The following is a 21,063-nucleotide window of genomic DNA, read 5'->3' as shown; positions in this document are numbered from 1 at the left end:
CAAAAAAATCTAAGAAGGGTAATATAGGTACATTAAAATGCGTGGAGGGTAGCATGATAAATAATGACAGGGAGAAGGCTGAGGTACTAAACCAGTTTTTTTCTTCTCACAAGAGAGGAACTATTGAATGATACTTTGGAACAGAATAGAACATGCCAGACCATACCACTAACTTGGTTTTGTTTAGAGGATATCAGGAAAAAACTGGAAAATATTAAGGTAAATAAAACTCCAGGGCCAGATGGAATACACCCAAGGGTGTTAAGGGAACTTAGCACTGTTATAGACAAACCTTTACTCTTAATTTTTCAAGACTCATTATCCTCAGGCATGGTACCCCAGGATTGGCGTAAAGCTGATGTGGTGCTACTCTTCAAAAAGGGAAGCAGGGATGATCCAGGAAGCTATAGACCAGTTAGTCTGACATCAATAGTGGGGAAGATATTTGAAGGGATTATATTGATGAGCATATTCGTGTAAACAAGATTATGAGTTCTAATCAGCATGGCTTTAGGAGAAATAGATCATGTCAAACTAATCTAATTAGATTCTACGAGGAAGTAAGTAAAAATATAGATAAAGGGGGATCAGTTGATGTGATATACTTAGATTTTGCAAAGGCATTTGATACAGTGCCACATTAGAGATTAATGCACAAAATTAAGGGACTGGGAATAGCTGAAAATGTTAGCTCATGGATAAATAACTGGATAAAAGATAGGGAGCAACGAGTAGTAGTAAATGGATCATACTCATATTGGACAAAGGTAATCAGTGGCGTCCCCCAGGGATCAGTACTGGGCCCTGTTCTTTTTAATATTTTTATAAATGACTTGGAGCAAGGATTAAATAGCGACATCTCTATTTTTGCGGATGATACTAAGTTAAGTAAGGTCATTAGGTCAGAGCAGGACGAACTCTCTTTACAAAGGGATTTGCTAAAATTAGAACTATGGGCAAGTGAGTGGAAAATGAGATTTAATACGGAAAAATGCAAGGTTCTACATTTTGGAAGTAAAAATAAGCAGGCTACGTATTTTTTAAATGGGACAAGACTTAGCCAAACACAGGAGGAAAGGGATTTGGGAGTAGTAATAGATAACAAGCTAAAGATGGGTGCACAATGCAGGGCAGCGGCTTCAAAGGCTAATAAGATACTAGCATGTATTAAAAGAGGCATTGATTCAAGGGAGGAAAGCATAATTCTGTCATTATATAAAGCCCTGGTAAGACCTCACCTTGAGTTTGGAGTGCAGTTCTGGGGACCGATTGCTAAAAAAGATATTGCAGAACTAGAAAAAGTTCAGAGAAGGGCCACAAAGCTAATAAGGGGATTGGAGAAATTAACCTATGTGGAGAGGCTAGCCAAACTGGGTCTGTTTTCTTTAGAAAATAGGCGCTTGAGAGGTGACATGATTACTTTATATAAATATATTCAAGGCCCATATACAGAGATGGCAGAAGCTCTGTTTATTCCAAGAGGTCATAATTTAAGGTTGGAGGAAAGGAGATTTAATCTCCTGCAACGGAAACGTTTTTTCACTGTAAGAGCAATAAAATTGTGGAACTCATTACCAAAGGAGGTAGTGAATGCCAATACCATAGATACATTTAAAAATAGTCTGGATAAATTTCTGTATATAAACAAAATTCATGGATATGATTGCTAGTATTAAATGGGTCACATTTTAATGGGGTTATTTAAGCTTAACTGGAGCTTTTTGAAAGTATTTTAGATTTGTATAGGTTGAACTCGATGGACTTCAGTCTTTTTTCAACCTTATCTACTATGTTACTATGTATCTACCCATTCCTATCCACAAAGATCATTACCAGTTCCTCACGTTTGCCTTTCTGGACAGTCATTACCAGTTTGTGGCTCTTCCCTTCGGGTTGGCCACAGCGCCAAAAATCTTCACAAAGGTGCTAGGGTCCCTTCTGTCGGTCCTAAGGCCGAGGGGCATAGCAGTGGCGCCTTATCTAGACGACATCTTAATTCAAGCCTCGACTTTCCAACTTGCCAAGTCTCACACAGACTTAGTGTTGGCCTTTCTAAGATCTCATGGGTGGAAGGTGAACGTGAAAAATAGTTCACTTATTCCTCTCACAAGAGTTCCATTCCTGGGAACTCTGATAGATTAGGTGGACAGGAAAATATTTCTGACGGAGGTCAGGAAATCAAAGTTTTTTTTTTTTTTAAGATTTTTTTATTGAGGTTTTACAGAGAAAACACATAACAGAAATCGCATGTGAACATCATAAATGTAAAATACAGTGAAAATTGAGCAAGTTATTTCAAGAATTATACAGTATGTAATAAGTAGGCTAATGAAACCTCGATTTTATGATAGATAGCGTAAATGACTAACCAGTTAGCAACCAACTCTCAGGCCATACGGCCTCTAAGGGTATAATGAAGAAAACTGGTAGACAAATAGTTTTTTTTTTTTTTTTTTTTTTGTGAGCTTCAGGGTATGGGGGGGGAGGATATTCAGCGGATAAGCACCGCTAGTCAAACATGGGGGTGAGTGGGGTGTGTGTGTGTGGGGGCGGAGCCTTATAAAAGTGCGACAAGAGGAATGTGAGGGGGCCTCTAAGAGAGTTACTGGAAAGTTGTAGATAAATCAGATAGTCAATATAAACTAATAAGAGCACATAAAACATGTGCCCAAGCAATCCTCGTACAGAAAATGAATAGAAATGCATAGTAATTAGTGAACAAATAGGCACGTACTTATATACAGGGCATCAATTCTGCAATTGCAACCAATATATGAACCCTTTATAGCAAGCATGAGGCTTGTGAAATGCATAACAGCTGTTCCAGTCATATTATACTAACTCTATGTATAGGTTCTAGCTGATATCTGTTAAATAGCGCTTATAAGAATTCTAATGTAATGTAAAAGGGGACATATCAAGCTTATATAAGGATATTTAAATATAAACATTTAAGCCACATAGCCTTACCGCCAAAAGTAGTACAATCAAACATGGCGTGTACAGATCTGGGCCATGAGGGGTATATTAATTTAGCTAGAAGGCACTCCTAATATGTGTGACTGTTGCAATGTAATAGTTATAGACCTGATCTGTCCATGTTGAATCTGAACTGCAAACAGATGTGATAAAAAAATGCAAACATTAGTAGTGAGTAGATGAAAATAGTTATAAGCTCGATATGTCAGTGTTGGGTCTAAACTGCAGACAGATATGCCAAAAATGCGAACATTAGCAGTGAACAGGCGGACATATAATGCTTGAGTATAGATCATAAGTTGGGGTTGAGAGACAGAACTGGCAGAAAACTGTGTGACTTCAGACGGGGAGTGCACAAAGCAATGTCCTGAATTAATAGATCTGAGCAGATCCGTACTATTACTGTACAGCAGGCCTTCTATATGTTTATACGTATATATAAATTAGATCCATATTCGGATTGCAGTACTTAGGATACACTGTCTCATCTCCTGATCATAGCATAACTGACATAGGGGAGGTGTTTAGACCTTATTTTAAGAAAGGGGTAAGTACCTCTTGCAACTTTAGAGCTATATTATTGCCAGGTGCCAAACTAGTTGTTTATCTATGTGATTAGGGTGGGAGATTATTCAGGCTAGTAAGTAAAATGCATATCTACAGGGTGAGAGCAAAGACATGTTTCAGGGGCTTTTATGAACAAATATGGTTATCTAGATATGAGAACCCCTGACTGTTATGTTACCTAAAGTGAAAAGTCTCGCTAATATACATTTGTAGAGGACTATGCATGGTTAGGGCACAAAATATATAACCATAATTAACGTGAGATATATAATCACTATTAAAGTAGATGGTGAGATGTGGCATCTCTGCATTTCTGAGACTGCTTTATACAAAGCAAACCTAACTTGTCAAACATATACTATTACAGCAGATAGACCTATACATATGTCACAAAATGGATCAATTTTCCATATCTATATTGACATCCTAAGCTTATAATAGTGCAGCTATGCATGAGACGGAAATATATGAGCAGTATTCATTAGGAGAGCAAATGCCCTCTAATAAAAAGTAACATTAAGAGATTAAAGATATAAACATCCTATAGGTTACATTTAACATTCTAATTACATTAGCCAGAAAACAATAACTGCAGATTTCTCCAGGTTTGCCCTGTAACAGGGTAATTAGGACACAAAAAGAGGGAGGAACTAGGGGATATCGCACTCTGTGGTATCATAAAACAATTTAAGCTACAATAATACACTCATGTGTATAAGCTAAATAGCATCCTATCAGTCCTCAGGCTAAGTAGAAGTGTGTGTGTATATATATATATATATATATATATATATATAAAAAAAATACATATTATTAAAGACTCCTTATGCATTTATATAGGGAGAGTAGCAGGCTGCATGGTGGATTATAGACAAGCAACAAGCAGTATAATAAGCAGTATTAACTAAATTATACGTAGCAAACCTGACCTATATGTGTTAACATCAGTTGTGGGCATAAATATACCCTAATTAGAACTAATTTTTCACACGCTATTTCCAGTTTTCCCCTTAGTGAGATCTCAGCCATATAAAAGGGAAGTATAGGGGGAGGGGTTCAAGATATAATATAACCCACAATAAAAGCTCCTGTTGTGATTTATGTAGACTGGAAATACATATAGATATAGCTCCGGGAGCGTGGAAAATGAGTAGTGTGATGGAAAATACTGAGAAAAGCTACTAAATATAGACAACAAGCATGGGAACTTTACCTTTCTTAGCCACGATAGAAAAGAAAAAAAAAACAACATAGTATGGTATACAACAACTAATAAACAAACATTCTAAACTGCAGTTGCACGAATATTAATGAACAATAGGCAGAGTAGTTAGTCGCAACTTACATATATAAAACTAAGATTATTACATTACTCCCTACTCTAATACTGAATCTCTATCTTCTAAAGGGCTAACAAGAATGCCATGTACAATTAGATAGAATAGGCTTAGCTGTTAACTCTAGGTTTGAGTCTCTTTGTAACTTTGAAAGTAGCTGGGTGCATCAGATTTCACAGTCTTGGTAAAGGAGACCCATCTCATAAACAAAATTAGTAACAGGCCACTTGCAAGATTCACTTAGCATTCAAACCTGCGTACACCACCCAGGTTGCTGCAAACTATTATTTTATGTCCCTTGTAGTGAATCGTCTTCTTGCTGCTGGGTTTTAGAGGGCCAATAGATCCAGCTCAACTAGGTACTTTATTTCATCTGTCCTGTCAAATATTGTAGAGTACTGCAAAAGTAGGGGAATATATCTCGGGCAGTCAGCCGTCATAATCATGTTAAATTACCCCATTCATGCATTTCTTAGAGAAGAAAAATAACAAAAGATTCAGGGTCATGAAAAACGTAGACAGTAGGATCTCATGGTGCAAAATGTTACCGATCAGCCGACTCCAGCTCTGTCAATCCACCTATAGAGGTATCTCAGTAAGAACAATCTCCAGAGTTGCAGGTGGTGAAATGAGAGCCGCTTGTAAGATGAACCTGTATGCGGTATGTCCGGGCTCCTCTTTTCGACTACTAATGTGCAGGGCAGGGGCCGGGGAGAGACTGTTTTGAACTGTAGGAAATTTCTAGTCGGCTGTCTTTTCTCTACTATCCCCACTGGAGGCAATGGGCGTTTTGTGGCTGCCGAGTCTTCCATTCTCTCCCCAGCTCCCACAAACGGCAGACACTGTGGGGAGGCTGGTGTACTAGATGACTCTCTATCCTTTACCTCGGCATTAGCGTGCGCCGAGCGCTGCTGCGACCCACGGTCAGCGCTAGGTTCCGGCTCTGCTTCATGTAGATCTACAGGTAAATCTTGAGAAATGCCTTGACTGAAGTTTACCCTAGCAGGGCAGCCAGAGAGAGATCTCAGAGTATGTATAATTTCCGCCTGTTGTAGGTCTAAGCGGGAGCTGAGCTCAACTAAAATGTGGGCCAGATGCATTTTCTTTATGTTTCCCCTTCTTTATTTGTTCCTCTCTATCCTCTGAAGCTTGATTTATCACTATCTCCCTGAGTGATTTCTTATTGGGCTGAAGTGCTGCTTATCGGACTGGGAATTATTTTATATCTGTTCGGGGGTCATCCGTTCCTGTTACGGGTGTGTTTTAGGCCCCAGTAGATATGTGCAATGATATGCGTGTATGGTTCCGTAGAGAAACTCCCTCACTGTATCCGTATAAGTATTCCAATACAAATATTCGCTGTATAGCCTCAGGCTGCAAATAAGATTATCAAGTCAGTCTCTTCAGCCTCTGTGTATCTCCGTTCCAAGATGGCGCTTGTTGTTCCGCTCTGCCCGATGTGAGGTCCTATTTTGTAAGGCCATTGTGCTGAAATTATCAGGGGAATATATAGGAATGTATTCCCTGTCACTTCATGAGCTTTCTACTCACTTTTGTGGATCAGAAGGCTGAGGTATCCCCCATAACAAGTAGTCTAACGAAGCATTTGGCTCTAAGCTCATTCAGATTGTGGCCATTGCCTTCCTTGGCCGGCTCCGCCCCGAAATCAAAGATTTTAACCACCTGCCGAGCTCTTCATTCCATTCCTTGGCCGTCAGTTGCTCAGTGTATGGAGGTAATCGGACTTATGGTTGCGTCAATGGACATAGTTCCGTTTGCTGGCTTGCATCTCAGACCACTGCAACTATGCATGCTCAAACAGTGGAATGGGGATTATACAGATTTATCTCCTCAGATAAATTTGGATCAAGACACCAGAGACTCTCTTCTTTGGTGGTTGTCACAGGATCACCTGTCCAGGGGAATGTGTTTCCGCAGGCCAGCGTGGGTTTTTGTGACGACGGACGCCAGCCTACTGGGCTGGGGTGCAGTCTGGAATTCCCTGAAAGCACAGGGTTTGTGGACTCAGGAGGAGGCCCTCCTACCGATAAATATTCTGGAATTAAGAGCGATATTCAATGCTCTTCAGGCGTGACCTCAGCCGGATTCATCAGGTTTCAGTTGGACAACATCACGACTGTAGCTTATATCAATCATCAGAGGGGAACAAGGAGTTCCTTTGCGATGATAGAAGTTTCCAGGATAATCCGATGGGCAGAGACTCACTCTTGCCATCTATCAGCGATCTATATCCCAGGGGTGGAGAACTGGGAGGCAGATTTTCTAAGTCGTCAGACTTTTCATCCGGGGGAGTGGGAGCTCCATCCAGAGGTGTTTGCTCAACTGGTTCAGCTATAGGGCACACCAGAATTGGATCTGATGGCGTCTCGTCAGAACGCCAAACTTCCTCGTTACGGATCCAGGTCAAGGGATCCTGAGGCAGTACTGATAGATGCTCTAGCAGTACCCTGGCCGTTCAACCTGGCTTATGTGTTTCCACCATTCCCTCTCCTTCCGCGTCTGTTTGCCAGAATCAAACAGGAGAGAGCTTCAGTGATTTTGATAGCGCCTGCGTGGCCATACAGGACTTGGTATGCAGACCTGGTGGACATGTCATCTCTGCCACCATGGACTCTGCCACTGAGACGGGACCTTTTGATTCAAGATCCATTCAAGCATCCAAATCTAATTTCTCTGCAACTGACTGCTTGGAGATTGAACGCTTGATTTTATCAAAGCGGGGTTTCTCTGAGTCGGTCATAGATACCTTGATTCAGGCTCGAAAGCCTGTCACCAGGAAGATCCATCATAAGATATGGCGTAAATATATTTTTTGATGTGAATCCAAAGGCTACTCATGGAGTAAGATTAGGATTTCTCCAACATTGGTGTGTCCGGTCCACGGCGTCATCCTTACTTGTGGGAATATTCTCTTCCCCAACAGGAAATGGCAAAGAGCACAGCAAAAGCTGCCCATATAGCCCCTCCTCTGGCTCCGCCCCCCAGTCATTCTCTTTGCCGCTCTGAACATGTAGCATCTCCACGGAGATGGTGAAGAGTATGTGGTGTTGTAGTTTTTTATTCTTCTATCAAGTGTTTGTTATTTTAAAATAGTGCCGGTTTGTACTATTTACTCTAAAACAGAAAAGGATGAAGAGTTCTGTTTAAAAGAGAAGTATGATTTTAGCAGCAGTAACTAAAATCAATTGCTGTTCCCACGCAGGACTGTTGAGCCCAGAGAACTTCAGTTGGGGGTAACAGTTTGCAGACTTTTCTGCTCAAGGTATGACTAGTCCATTTTCTAACAAGACTTAGTAATGCTAGAAGACTGTCATTTTCCCTCTTTGGGATCGGTGAGCCATTTTCTTAGACTCATAACAGAATGAAGGCTTATTGATGGGCTATATACTGGTTGACACTATTGTGGGCTAAATCGATTGCTTTATTCAATATTTATATGTGGTTTGAAGTGTTTTTAAAAACCTGAGAATAATTTGGTAACTTTTTTAAGCGCCAGGCAGTCGTTTAGACACCTTTCACTCTAGTAGGCAGAGCCTCTTTTTCGCGCCTTAATTGCGCAGTTTCTTTTGGATGCAGTGCATGCAGCTTCATGTGAGAGGGTCTGGTGGCCATTAAAAACGTTCCTGGAAGGCTTATTTCTGTGGCGGATAACCCCAAGGACAGGTGAAGCCGCAGCAAACGCTGTGGCTGGGACTGTAGTGGGTTTAAAATTGTTAATTGATAAAACAGCTCCGGTTTCCTCATTTAAGGGGTTACAAACTTGAAAATTGGGGTGCAATACTTTTAAAGCATTAAGACACTAGGGTGCAAATTTGGTAAGGATCGGATAATTCCTTCATAGTTTTTCACACATTCAGAAATAAAGTGTGCTCTGTTTAACATTTAAAGAGACAGTAACGGTTTTGTCTAAAAACGGTTTTATTGCATTAATAGCCTGTATAAGCCTGTCTAACATGTCTGTACCTTCAGATAGAACATGTTCTTTATGTATGGTGGCCAAGGTATGTGATAATTGTGCCATGGCGTCCAGACAAAGTAAGGACAGTACTGTCACATTTAATAAGGTTGCCCAAGATGATTCCTCAAATGAAGGTAGTGGGGGTAGTTCACCATCCTCTCCTTCTGTGTCAATACCAGTTATGAACAAGGGGATATGGGAACGCGCTGTACAAAACAGCATATGAGAGGTAAAGAACTATATAAGGAATGTGGATTACACAAGAGTATAATAAAAACGTTTATATTTGTTTATAATTGTATTACAATAAGCGATGCCGGCATCTGTTACAAAGTAAAATAGTACAATTAAAATAGGATAAGAATCAACATAAACTATAAAACATCAGTGTGTAGTGCTGTAAGTAACTATAAAAATAATATGTTGCAAAGTAACACAATGTTAAAATTTAAACAGAGTCAATGTTACCGTCCTTTCACAATCAGGCCAGTGATTAGAGTGTCTGATCCAGCTGTTTATATGAATGACTTGGAAAATTCCCTCTGCGTTGTTTTTAAAACAACGAAAAACTTGCAAGAATCTTCTGGCTTGTATCCAATGACTGTGAGTTAAATTTCAAAGACACATTCACAGCCGTATTTGCGGGATGTCCCGTGCTGTGGACCGGTTCCGGTCAGGAGGTCAAAGTGCAGGAGTAATGATAAGCAACGACAGACTTCGTTTCTTTGAAGTAAAAATGAATCAGACTGCTTTTAACAAATGTGGGTCATGGGTGGGAATTACGCATATAGAGTCAATTCATATATTAAAGAGGCTCAATGCACCGCACCTACCGCATATGTAAGTCAAGCAGTTGTATTGCAAGTGAAGTTTGTAACAGCGTCCATATTACTCAGATTCCAGTGCTGGACAGAAGAAAGTAGATCATGGGTATGATGGTATTTCCAGGAAAAAACAACTCTGTGAATTAGAGTTGGTCTCAACCACCTTACCTACTACTTAATTTCACAAGTTATGAGCAAATTTCTACGCGTTTTAGCCTAGTCAGGCCTTTATCAAGATGCTCATTATGGTCTTTCATGAATTTAAATACACTGTGGTTCTCTGTGATTGGATCAGAGAGGGTCATGGGATTAGATGAGAGAAAGTCATGTGATTAGATGGTTTACACCTAAACACAAACACCACAGAAATGTAAAAATAGCCCTGGTCCTTAAAGGGATAGTAAACACCAACAATGTTATTGTTTAAAAAGATTAAAAAGATAGTTAATCTCTTTATTTACCATTCCCCAGTTTTACAAAACCAACACTGTTATAGAAATATACTTTTTACTTCTTTAATTACCTTGTATCTAAGCTTCTGCTTACGGACTCCTTATCTCAGATCTTTTGACAGACTTGCATTTCAGTCAATTAGTGCTAACTCTTAAATAACTTCACATGCATGAGCACAATGTTATCTATATGAAACACATGAACTAATGCCCTCTAGCGGTGAAAAACTGTCAACTGCATTCAAATTTGAGGCGGCCTTCAAGGGCTTAGAAATTAGCATATTAGCCTTCAACTAAGAATAACTAGAGACTAAAATAAAATTGATTATAAAAGTAAATTTAGAAAGTTGTTTAAAATGACATCATCTGAATCATGAAAGTTTAGTTTAGACTTTACTATGCCATTAAGGGTACGAAATCGAAAAATGGCCTTGTCCTTAAGGAGTTAACTGGTCCTTTAATGCTCATTGATTAGTTGGCTGCTAATATTGCTAAGAAAATGTTCTGCTGTAGCAGATGTTGGCAGTAAAGCTGAATTCTGGGCTTGGAATTTGATATTTTTTTCTTAATCTTCACAGACCTGAGTTAAGAGAACATTTGCAAAGAAACACCAGAAACAGGAAGCCAGGGGTACTGATTATTTGTACTGTTTCCAGGGAAGGACAAAAAGCTTATTTGGCTAAAAGGGTCTATGAGCTGAAAAGAAGTCCGACGTTCTAATTGAAAACTTATTGCCGTAGAGTTGTGGATTCGTTTTTTGTTTTTTTTCTTTACAACCTTTTACTTAAAGGGACACTGAACCCAAATTTTTTCTTTTGTGATTCAGCTAGAGCATGAAATTTTAAGCAACTTTCTAATTTACTCCTATTATCAATTTTTCTTCATTCTCTTGGTATCTTTATTTGAAATGCAAGAATTTAAGTTTAGATGCCGGCCCATTTTTATTGAACAACCTGGGTTGTTCTTGTTGATTAGTGGATAAATTCATCCACCAACAAAAAAGTGCTGTCCAGAGTTCTGAAAAAAAAAAAAAAAATCTTAGATGCCTTATTTTTCAAATTAAAGATTGCAAGGGAACGAAAAAAAATTGATAATAGGAGTAAATTAGAAAGTTGCTTAAAATTGCATGCTTTATCTGAATCACGAAAGAAAAAATGTGGGTTCAGTGTCCCTTTAACATTTTCTTCATCCAAGCATACAGGTTTTGGCAGGAAGTTTTTCAATGAACCCACATCTTCATATGGATTGCTTGCTACTGTCCTCACTAGTCCTAAATACATCACTGAAATTGTATTATACTTATCATAGTCCAATTCTTCACACTAACAGTAGTAGGATACCATTCTGACATTTGTGTGTTGGTCCTCCTTTTTTTCTAACCAGGTTTACCTCCTCTCAATTACTCTCCAAATGCTTTGCTGTATCTGTGCAGGTGGGGGAGGGGTTTTGGTGAAAGAGGCGAAAACATGGCGGCAGTTTCTACCACTACTAGAAGGCAAGAGGCAGTATAGCAGACTAGCACTGAATACTACTGAAAGGAATTTGTTGATTTCTTAGTTATTATAAATCTGGTTTATGTTCCCAATAAGACTCTTCTATTGATCAGACAAAAAGGATTTTTACAACTTTGATTTCTTTAATTTGTTAAATCACTTTGCAGCTCTCGTTGCAAAACTGCACTATTTTGACGTTTCAGATTTGTTTATAAAATGGTCTATGACCATGAAGATGTATAATTTTGTTTTGTCAAGCAAAATTCTCTATAAGAGAAACTGTTAAACTTCCTGTCACGTGATTGCGAGAAGAATCAGAAAGTTATTTTTCTAACACTGTTAATTTCTTTCATGTAATTGGCAAGAGTCCATGAGCTATTGGCAAGAGTCCATGAGCTAGTGACGTATGGGATATACAATCCTACCAGGAGGGGCAAAGTTTCCCAAACCTCAAAATTCCTATAAATACACCCCTCACCACACCCACAATTCAGTTTAACGAATAGCCAAGTAGTGGGGTGATAAAGAAAGGAGTAGAAAGCATCAACAAAGGAATCTGAAAATAATTGTGCTTTATACAAAAAAAATCATAACCACCATAGAAAAAAAGGGTGGGCCTCATGGACTCTTGCCAATATGAAAGAAATGAATTTATCAGGTAAATTCTTACATAAATTATGTTTTTTAAAGATCTGTCCTATTTCTTTAAACTGCATGAAATGTAAATTGTAATTGCCTGATATAAATTAAAGGGCTATTAAAGTCAAAATGTAACTTATCATTCGGAGGGCATTTTTAAACAACTTTCCCATCTATTATCAAACTGGCCTTTTTTTCTTAGTATCCCTTGTTGAAGAGTAAATCTTGGCAGGATCTTTGAACTCATTAATGTGCACATGTCTTTAGTATTCTATGGCAGCAGTGTGTAGCAAAATAAGAGAAGTAAATTGAAAAGTTGTTTATCATTGCATACTCTAAAAGTCTAGTTTTGTTTTTTACTGTGCCTTTTTAGACACAAACTCAGTATTCAGAAGAACTTATTTATAATTAATTTAATGAGGGACGGTATATTTATCTGTTGTTGAGCTAATATTCGGCCCACTTAGATATCGGTATTGAATATATTGTTCCTTATTTAGCTGTAACAGCATCATGAGTCCAACGACAAAATAACCTAGAGGTCATTATTTAGTTTAAATGTGAGCTGAAGCTGTGCCCTCCTGCAGCTGTAAGTTGCACTCATACAAAAGAAATGCTTTTCCAAAGAATCTCTCTGTTTAAGTTTCTTAATTTTCTTGTTCTTTGATTGGCTGGTTTCAATCATTTTAAGAGTGTCATCCATTTAGGCTTCATGCTTTCTTTACAGATAACCACACTGATATGATGGAAGTTGATGGAGACGTTGAAATCCCTTCCAGCAAGGCAGTGGTGCTACGCGGCCACGAGTCAGAAGTATTCATTTGTGCCTGGAATCCAGTTAGCGATCTGCTGGCCTCAGGGTAATTTTTAAACATTATAGCATTTTTTATTTATTTTTTAGCTGGACACATCCTTGAAGCCAGGTATGGCTCCTGAAATTTTACACCTGGCTCAGTTTAAAAACAGTTTATTCAAATTATATGTGTATCTTTATACCTCTTCTCTATATCTACATTTAAAAATGTCAGTGCTCTAATACAAATGTGTAACTGGTTCTTGTGTTTAGCCTTAGGCTTACTTAAATTTAAAGGGACAAGAAACCCCAAATTTATTTCATGTAATTAGCAAGAGTCCATGAGCTAGTGACGTATGGGATATACATTCCTACCAGGAGGGGCAAAGTTTCTCAAACCTCAAATGCCTATAAATACACCCCTCACCACACCCACAAATCAGTTTTACAAACTTTGCCTCCTATGGAGGTGGTGAAGTAAGTTTGTGCTAGATTCTACGTTGATATGCGTTCCGCAGCAGGTTGGAGCCCGGTTTTCCTCTCAGCGTGCAGTGAATGTCAGAGGGATGTGAGGAGAGTATTGCCTATTTGAATTCAATGATCTCCTTCTACGGGGTCTATTTCATAGGTTCTCTGTTATCGGTCGTAGAGATTCATCTCTTACCTCCCTTTTCAGATCGACAATATACTCTTATATATACCATTACCTCTACTGATTCTCGTTTCAGTACTGGTTTGGCTTTCTACTACTTGTAGATGAGTGTCCTGGGGTAAGTAAGTCTTATTTTCTGTGACACTCTAAGCTATGGTTGGGCACTTTTATATAAAGTTCTAAATATATGTGTTCAAACATTTATTTGCCTTGTCTCAGGATGTTCAACGTTCCTTATTTCAGACAGTCAGTTTCATATTTGGGATAATGCATATGAATTAATCAATTTTTTTCTTACCTTAAAATTTGAATTTTTCCCTGTGGGCTATTAGGCTCGCGGGGGCTGAAAATGCTTCATTTTATTGCGTCATTCTTGGCGCAGATTTTTTTGGCGCAAAATTTTTTTTCTGTTTCCGGCGTCATACGTGTCGCCGGAAGTTGCGTCATTTTTTTAACGTTTTTTTGCGCCAAATGTGTCGGCGTTTTGGATGTGGCGTCATTTTTGCCGCCAAAAAGTATTTAGGCGCCAAATAATGTGGGTATCTTTTTTGGCGCTAAAAAATATGGGCGTCACTATTGTCTCCACATTATTTAAGTCTCATTAATTATTGCTTCTGGTTGCTAGAAGCTTGTTCACTAGCATTTTTTCCCATTCCTGAAACTGTCATTTAAGGAATTTGATCAATTTTGCTTTATATGTTGTTTTTTCTATTACATATTGCAAGATGTCTACGATTGACCCTGAGTCAGAAGCCACTTCTGGAAAAATGCTTAACTGAGTTTCAGTTCTACCAAAGCTAAGTTCATTTATTTTAAATGCTATAAATGTTTATCTTTAGCTATGGTTTGTAATAATTTATTATGATATACTTTTACATGCAGATTCCATTAGTATTTATGCTTTATACATTTCCATTCTTAAGTACAATAAATGTTTAGAAGATTTATAAGAAATATTTTTTCTGATTAAGGCTTTGTCTGACTTCGTGCCTTCTAATACAATTTTTAGGTCTTTTTCACTTCTTTTTTAGTTATTGAAGTTTCAAATGACCAACAACATACTGATTTATCCTTCTCTGATGATGTTTTTTTCTCTTTCAGAAAATTCTCTTCATCAGATATTGACACTAACAAATCTACTTTTTTATAAATTTTTTTATTAAAGTACATTTGTTCTTTGTTGAAGAGGTGTTGATTATTTTGGATATTAAGGTAACTAGTTCTTTAAGACTAGCTGACACTATTTCTGCCTTTTTATTCTTCTGTGATTTCAGAGGTTTTCTTTCCAATTCCCCATACTAGGGAATGGAATAGGCTGAGAATTCTCTTTTATTCCTTCTTAAAAGGTTTTAAACTATATTCTTTATCAGTTAAATTCAATTTGGAGGGTTCTCCAATTTATTGGGGCTATCTTTACTCCTACTAATTATGCTATTGTTTCTATAGCAAAATAATATTTATTTTCCTTTATATAGTTGTATCTTATTTATGGAAAATTATTTAGTTTCAGGTACTTTTCTTGGTCCTGTGATATTGCAATTGCTTCATTTTTTCTGTTTACTTTAAGATCAAGTATCAGATTATGATTTATTTTAGCATTGTTAAAGGGACAACATTTACTAGACTAGGTGCTGTTGCATTTGTCTTGTTGTTTTGCATTTTGCAAGTCCTCTGTTTTGACTGGTCCTTTAAACTGGACAATCATGCTAATGATTTCATTTGTGTCTTCATTTTATTGAATATATTCGCAAATGAGGGTTAATCTATGTCTTTAGCTATTTTAGCTAGATAGAATTTTGTGATTTAAAATAAAAATAAAAAAACTCCATATTTCTTTTGTTCTAAGATAATCAATTATTTGTTTTATAATTGGATTCAATTCTTAACTGTTACTATGGGCTTCAAGATTGAGTTCTAAGACTAAAACTTTAAGCTTATACTAGTTTGGTTGTTCTTATTAAGGAACGAATTCCTGAGTTCTTTCCCAAGTAACATGTTAATTGGGGTTCGAAATCAGCTCCCTAATATTGCGATGTACGTGCCGTATTCCAGCTTGGCTGGTAAGGGGCAGGTTAAGACTTCTTTGAAATTTATTTGGTTCTATTTTGTCCAAATTTCTTTGATTTTATTCCAGTAAGGCTAACACTTTCTTTAAGTGTGTTTCTGTCCTATATATTTTGGATACTGTTGAAGCATGGCTGAGCACCCATGGGGTTCAAGCGCTGCTCAGACCTGGAATCTTCTGGGGTATTTCTTCCAGTTCCTTTTTTAGGAACTGGGTTTTGCAGTTTTATTCAAACTATTCTGCCTTTTTATGGTCACTGATAGCATTATTTGTTTTCATTAGATACAATAAATGCATATTTTTCATTTTTCTGTTTTCATTCAGATAATTTCCTGAGGATGCGGAATCTCATATAATTCACTTTGCTCTTCAGGACATAGAGGATCTTTTTTTCAGAAGTTCTTGATTCCTCACGTAAGGGTCACCTTTTCTCCAACATAGGTGTGTCCGGTCCACGGCGTCATCCTTACTTGTGGGATATTCTCTTCCCCAACAGGAAATGGCAAAGAGCCCAGCAAAGCTGGTCACATGATCCCTCCTAGGCTCCGCCTACCCCAGTCATTCTCTTTGCCGTTGTACAGGCAACATCTCCACGGAGATGGCTTAGAGTTTTTTAGTGTTTAACTGTAGTTTTTATTATTCAATCAAGAGTTTGTTATTTTAAAATAGTGCTGGTATGTACTATTTACTCAGAAACAGAAAAGAGATGAAGATTTCTGTTTGTATGAGGAAAATGATTTTAGCAACCGTCACTAAAATCCATGGCTGTTCCACACAGGACTGTTGAGAGCAATTAACTTCAGTTGGGGGAACAGTGAGCAGTCTCTTGCTGCTTGAGGTATGACACATTCTAACAAGACGATGTAATGCTGGAAGCTGTCATTTTCCCTATGGGATCCGCTAAGCCATGTTTATAAAGATCGTAAATAAGGGCTTCACAAGGGCTTATTAAGACTGTAGACTTTTTCTGGGCTAAATCGATTCATTATTAACACATATTTAGCCTTGAGGAATCATTTTATCTGGGTATTTTGATATAATAATATCGGCAGGCACTGTTTTAGACTCCTTATTATTTAGGGGCTTTCCCAAATCATAGGCAGAGCCTCATTTTCGCGCCGGTGTTGCGCACTTGTTTTTGAGAGGCATGACATGCAGTCGCATGTGAGAGGAGCTCTGATACTTAGAAAAGACTTTCTGAAGGCGTCATTTGGTATCGTATTCCCCTTTGGGCTTGGTTGGGTCTCAGCAAAGCAGATACCAGGGACTGTAAAGGGGTTAAAGTTAAAAACGGCTCCGGTTCCGTTATTTTAAGGGTTAAAGCTTCCAAATTTGGTGTGCAATACTTTTAAGGCTTTAAGACTCTGTGGTGAAAATTTGGTGAATTTTGAACAATTCCTTCATGTTTTTTCGCAATTGCAGTAATAAAGTGTGTTCAGTTTAAAATTTAAAGTGACAGTAACGGTTTTATTTTAAAACGTTTTTTGTACTTTGTTATCAAGTTTATGCCTGTTTAACATGTCTGAACTACCAGATAGACTGTGTTCTGAATGTGGGGAAGCCAGAATTCCTATTCATTTAAATAAATGTGATTTATGTGACAATGACAATGATGCCCAAGATGATTCCTCAAGTGAGGGGAGTAAGCATGGTACTGCATCATTCCCTCCTTCGTCTACACGAGTCTTGCCCACTCAGGAGGCCCCTAGTACATCTAGCGCGCCAATACTCCTTACTATGCAACAATTAACGGCTGTAATGGATAATTCTGTCAAAAACATTTTAGCCAAAATGAACACTTACCAGCGTAAGCGTGACTGCTCTGTTTTAGATACTGAAGAGCATGACGACGCTGATAATAATGGTTCTGAAGGGCCCCTAACCCAGTCTGATGGGGCCAGGGAGGTTTTGTCTGAGGGAGAAATTACTGATTCAGGGAACATTTCTCAACAAGCTGAACCTGATGTGATTACGTTTAAATTTAAATTGGAACATCTCCGCATTCTGCTCAAGGAGGTATTTTCCACTCTGGATGATTGTGACAAGTTGGTCATCCCAGAGAAACTATGTAAAATGGACAAGTTCCTAGAGGTCCCGGGACTCCCAGAAGCTTTTCCTATACCCAAGCGGGTGGCGGACATTGTTAATAAAGAATGGGAAAGGCCCGGTATTCCTTTCGTCCCTCCCCCCATATTTAAAAAATTGTTTCCTATGGTCGACCCCAGAAAGGACTTATGGCAGACAGTCCCCAAGGTCGAGGGAGCGGTTTCCACTTTAAACAAACGCACCACTATACCCATAGAGGATAGTTGTGCTTTTAAAGATCCTATGGATAAAAAATTAGAAGGTTTACTTAAAAAGATGTTTGTTCAGCAGGGTTACCTTCTACAACCTATTTCATGCATTGTCCCTGTAGCTACAGCCGCATGTTTCTGGTTCGATGAGCTGATAAAGGCGGTCGATAGTGGTTCTCCCCCTTATGAGGAGATTATGGACAGAATCAATGCTCTCAAATTGGCTAATTCTTTCACCCTAGACGCCACTTTGCAATTGGCTAGGTTAGCGGCTAAGAATTCAGGGTTTGCTATTGTGGCGCGCAGAGCGCTTTGGTTGAAATCTTGGTCAGCTGATGCGTCTTCCAAGAACAAGCTACTTAACATTCCTTTCAAGGGGAAAACGCTGTTTGGCCCTGACTTGAAAGAGATTATCTCTGATATCACTGGGAGTAAGGGCCACGCCCTTCCTCAGGATCGGCCTTTCAAGGCAAAAAATAAACCTAATTTTCGTCCCATTCGTAGAAACGGACCAGCCCAAAGTGCTACGTCCTCTAAGCAAGAGGGTAATACTTCTCAAGCCAAGCCAGCTTGGAGACCAATGCAAGGCTGGAACAAGGGAAAGCAGGCCAAGAAACCTGCCACTGCTACCAAGACAGCATGAAATGTTGGCCCCCGATCCGGGACCGGATCTGGTGGGGGGCAGACTCTCTCTCTTCGCTCAGGCTTGGGCAAGAGATGTTCTGGATCCTTGGGCGCTAGAAATAGTCTCCCAAGGTTATCTTCTGGAATTCAAGGGGCTTCCCCCAAGGGGGAGGTTCCACAGGTCTCAGTTGTCTTCAGACCACATAAAAAGACAGGCATTCTTACATTGTGTAGAAGACCTGTTAAAAATGGGAGTGATTCATCCTGTTCCATTAAGAGAACAAGGGATGGGGTTCTACTCCAATCTGTTCATAGTTCCCAAAAAAGAGGGAACGTTCAGACCAATCTTAGATCTCAAGATCTTAAACAAGTTTCTCAAGGTTCCATCGTTCAAGATGGAAACCATTCGAACTATTCTTCCTTCCATCCAGGAAGGTCAATTCATGACCACGGTGGATTTAAAGGATGCGTATCTACATATTCCTATCCACAAGGAACATCATCGGTTCCTAAGGTTCGCATTCCTGGACAAGCATTACCAGTTCGTGGCGCTTCCTTTCGGATTAGCCACTGCTCCAAGGATTTTCACAAAGGTACTAGGGTCCCTTCTAGCTGTGCTAAGACCAAGGGGCATTGCTGTAGTACCTTACTTGGACGACATTCTGATTCAAGCGTCGTCCCTTCCTCAAGCAAAGGCTCACACGGACATTGTCCTGGCCTTTCTCAGATCTCACGGATGGAAAGTGAACGTGGAAAAGAGTTCTCTATCTCAGTCAACAAGGGTTCCCTTCTTGGGAACAATAATAGACTCCTTAGAAATGAGGATTTTTCTGACAGAGGCCAGAAAAACAAAACTTCTAGACTCTTGTCGGATACTTCATTCCGTTCCTCTTCCTTCCATAGCGCAGTGCATGGAAGTGATCGGTTTGATGGTAGCGGCAATGGACATAGTTCCTTTTGCGCGCATTCATCTAAGACCATTACAACTGTGCATGCTCAGTCAGTGGAATGGGGACTATACAGACTTGTCTCCGAAGATACAAGTAAATCAGAGGACCTGAGACTCACTCCGTTGGTGGCTGTCCCTGGACAACCTGTCACAAGGGATGACATTCCGCAGACCGGAGTGGGTCATCGTCACGACCGACGCCAGTCTGATGGGCTGGGGCGCGGTCTGGGGATCCCTGAAAGCTCAGGGTCTTTGGTCTCGGGAAGAATCTCTTCTACCGATAAATATTCTGGAACTGAGAGCGATATTCAATGCTCTCAAGGCTTGGCCTCAGCTAGCGAGGGCCAAGTTCATACGGTTTCAATCAGACAACATGACAACTGTTGCGTACATCAACCATCAGGGGGGAACAAGGAGTTCCCTAGCGATGGAAGAAGTGACCAAAATCATTCTATGGGCGGAGTCTCACTCCTGCCACCTGTCCGCTATCCACATCTAAGGAGTGGAAAATTGGGAAGCGGATTTTCTGAGTCGTCAGACATTGCATCCGGGGGAGTGGGAACTCCATCCGGAAATCTTTGCCCAAGTCACTCAGCTGTGGGGCATTCCAGACATGGATCTGATGGCCTCTCGTCAGAACTTCAAAGTTCCTTGCTACGGGTCCAGATCCAGGGATCCCAAGGCGGCTCTAGTGGATGCACTAGTAGCACCTTGGACCTTCAAACTAGCTTATGTGTTCCCGCCGTTTCCTCTCATCCCCAGGCTGGTAGCCAGGATCAATCAGGAGAGGGCGTCGGTGATCTTGATAGCTCCTGCGTGGCCACGCAGGACTTGGTATGCAGATCTGGTGAATATGTCATCGGCTCCACCTTGGAAGCTACCTTTGAGACGAGACCTTCTTGTTCAGGGTCCGTTCGAACATCCGAATCTGGTTTCACTCCAGCTGACTGCTTGGAGATTGAACGCTTGATCTTATCGAAGCGAGGGTTCTCAGATTCTGTTATCGATACTCTTGTTCAGGCCAGAAAGCCTGTAACTAGAAAGATTTACCACAAAATTTGGAAAAAATATATCTGTTGGTGTGAATCTAAAGGATTCCCTTGGGACAAGGTTAAGATTCCTAAGATTCTATCCTTCCTTCAAGAAGGATTGGAAAAAGGATTATCTGCTAGTTCCCTGAAGGGACAGATTTCTGCCTTGTCTGTGTTACTTCACAAAAAGCTGGCAGCTGTGCCAGATGTTCAAGCCTTTGTTCAGGCTCTGGTTAGAATTAAGCCTGTTTACAAACCTTTGACTCCTCCTTGGAGTCTCAACTTAGTTCTTTCAGTTCTTCAGGGGGTTCCGTTTGAACCCCTACATTCCGTTGATATTAAGTTATTATCTTGGAAAGTTTTGTTTTTAGTTGCGATTTCTTCT

General features: G+C 39.5%; 1 protein-coding gene across 1 annotated transcript in view; it reads left to right on the top strand.

Moving 5' to 3' along the window:
- Positions 1–21,063, top strand: part of TBL1XR1 (TBL1X/Y related 1) — a 465,261-nt gene that overhangs the window by 142,618 nt on the left and 301,580 nt on the right. The window contains exon 5 of the mRNA XM_053710155.1: positions 12,998–13,130. Coding sequence (XP_053566130.1) covers positions 12,998–13,130 — 133 coding nt within the window. The remainder of the gene's footprint in view (positions 1–12,997; positions 13,131–21,063) is intronic.

The sequence above is a fragment of the Bombina bombina genome, chromosome 4 (genome assembly GCF_027579735.1).
Source record: "Bombina bombina isolate aBomBom1 chromosome 4, aBomBom1.pri, whole genome shotgun sequence".
Taxonomy (NCBI): domain Eukaryota; kingdom Metazoa; phylum Chordata; class Amphibia; order Anura; family Bombinatoridae; genus Bombina; species Bombina bombina.
The sequence above is the reverse complement of the archived record's forward strand: the minus strand, read 5'-3'. Positions and strand labels throughout refer to the sequence as shown.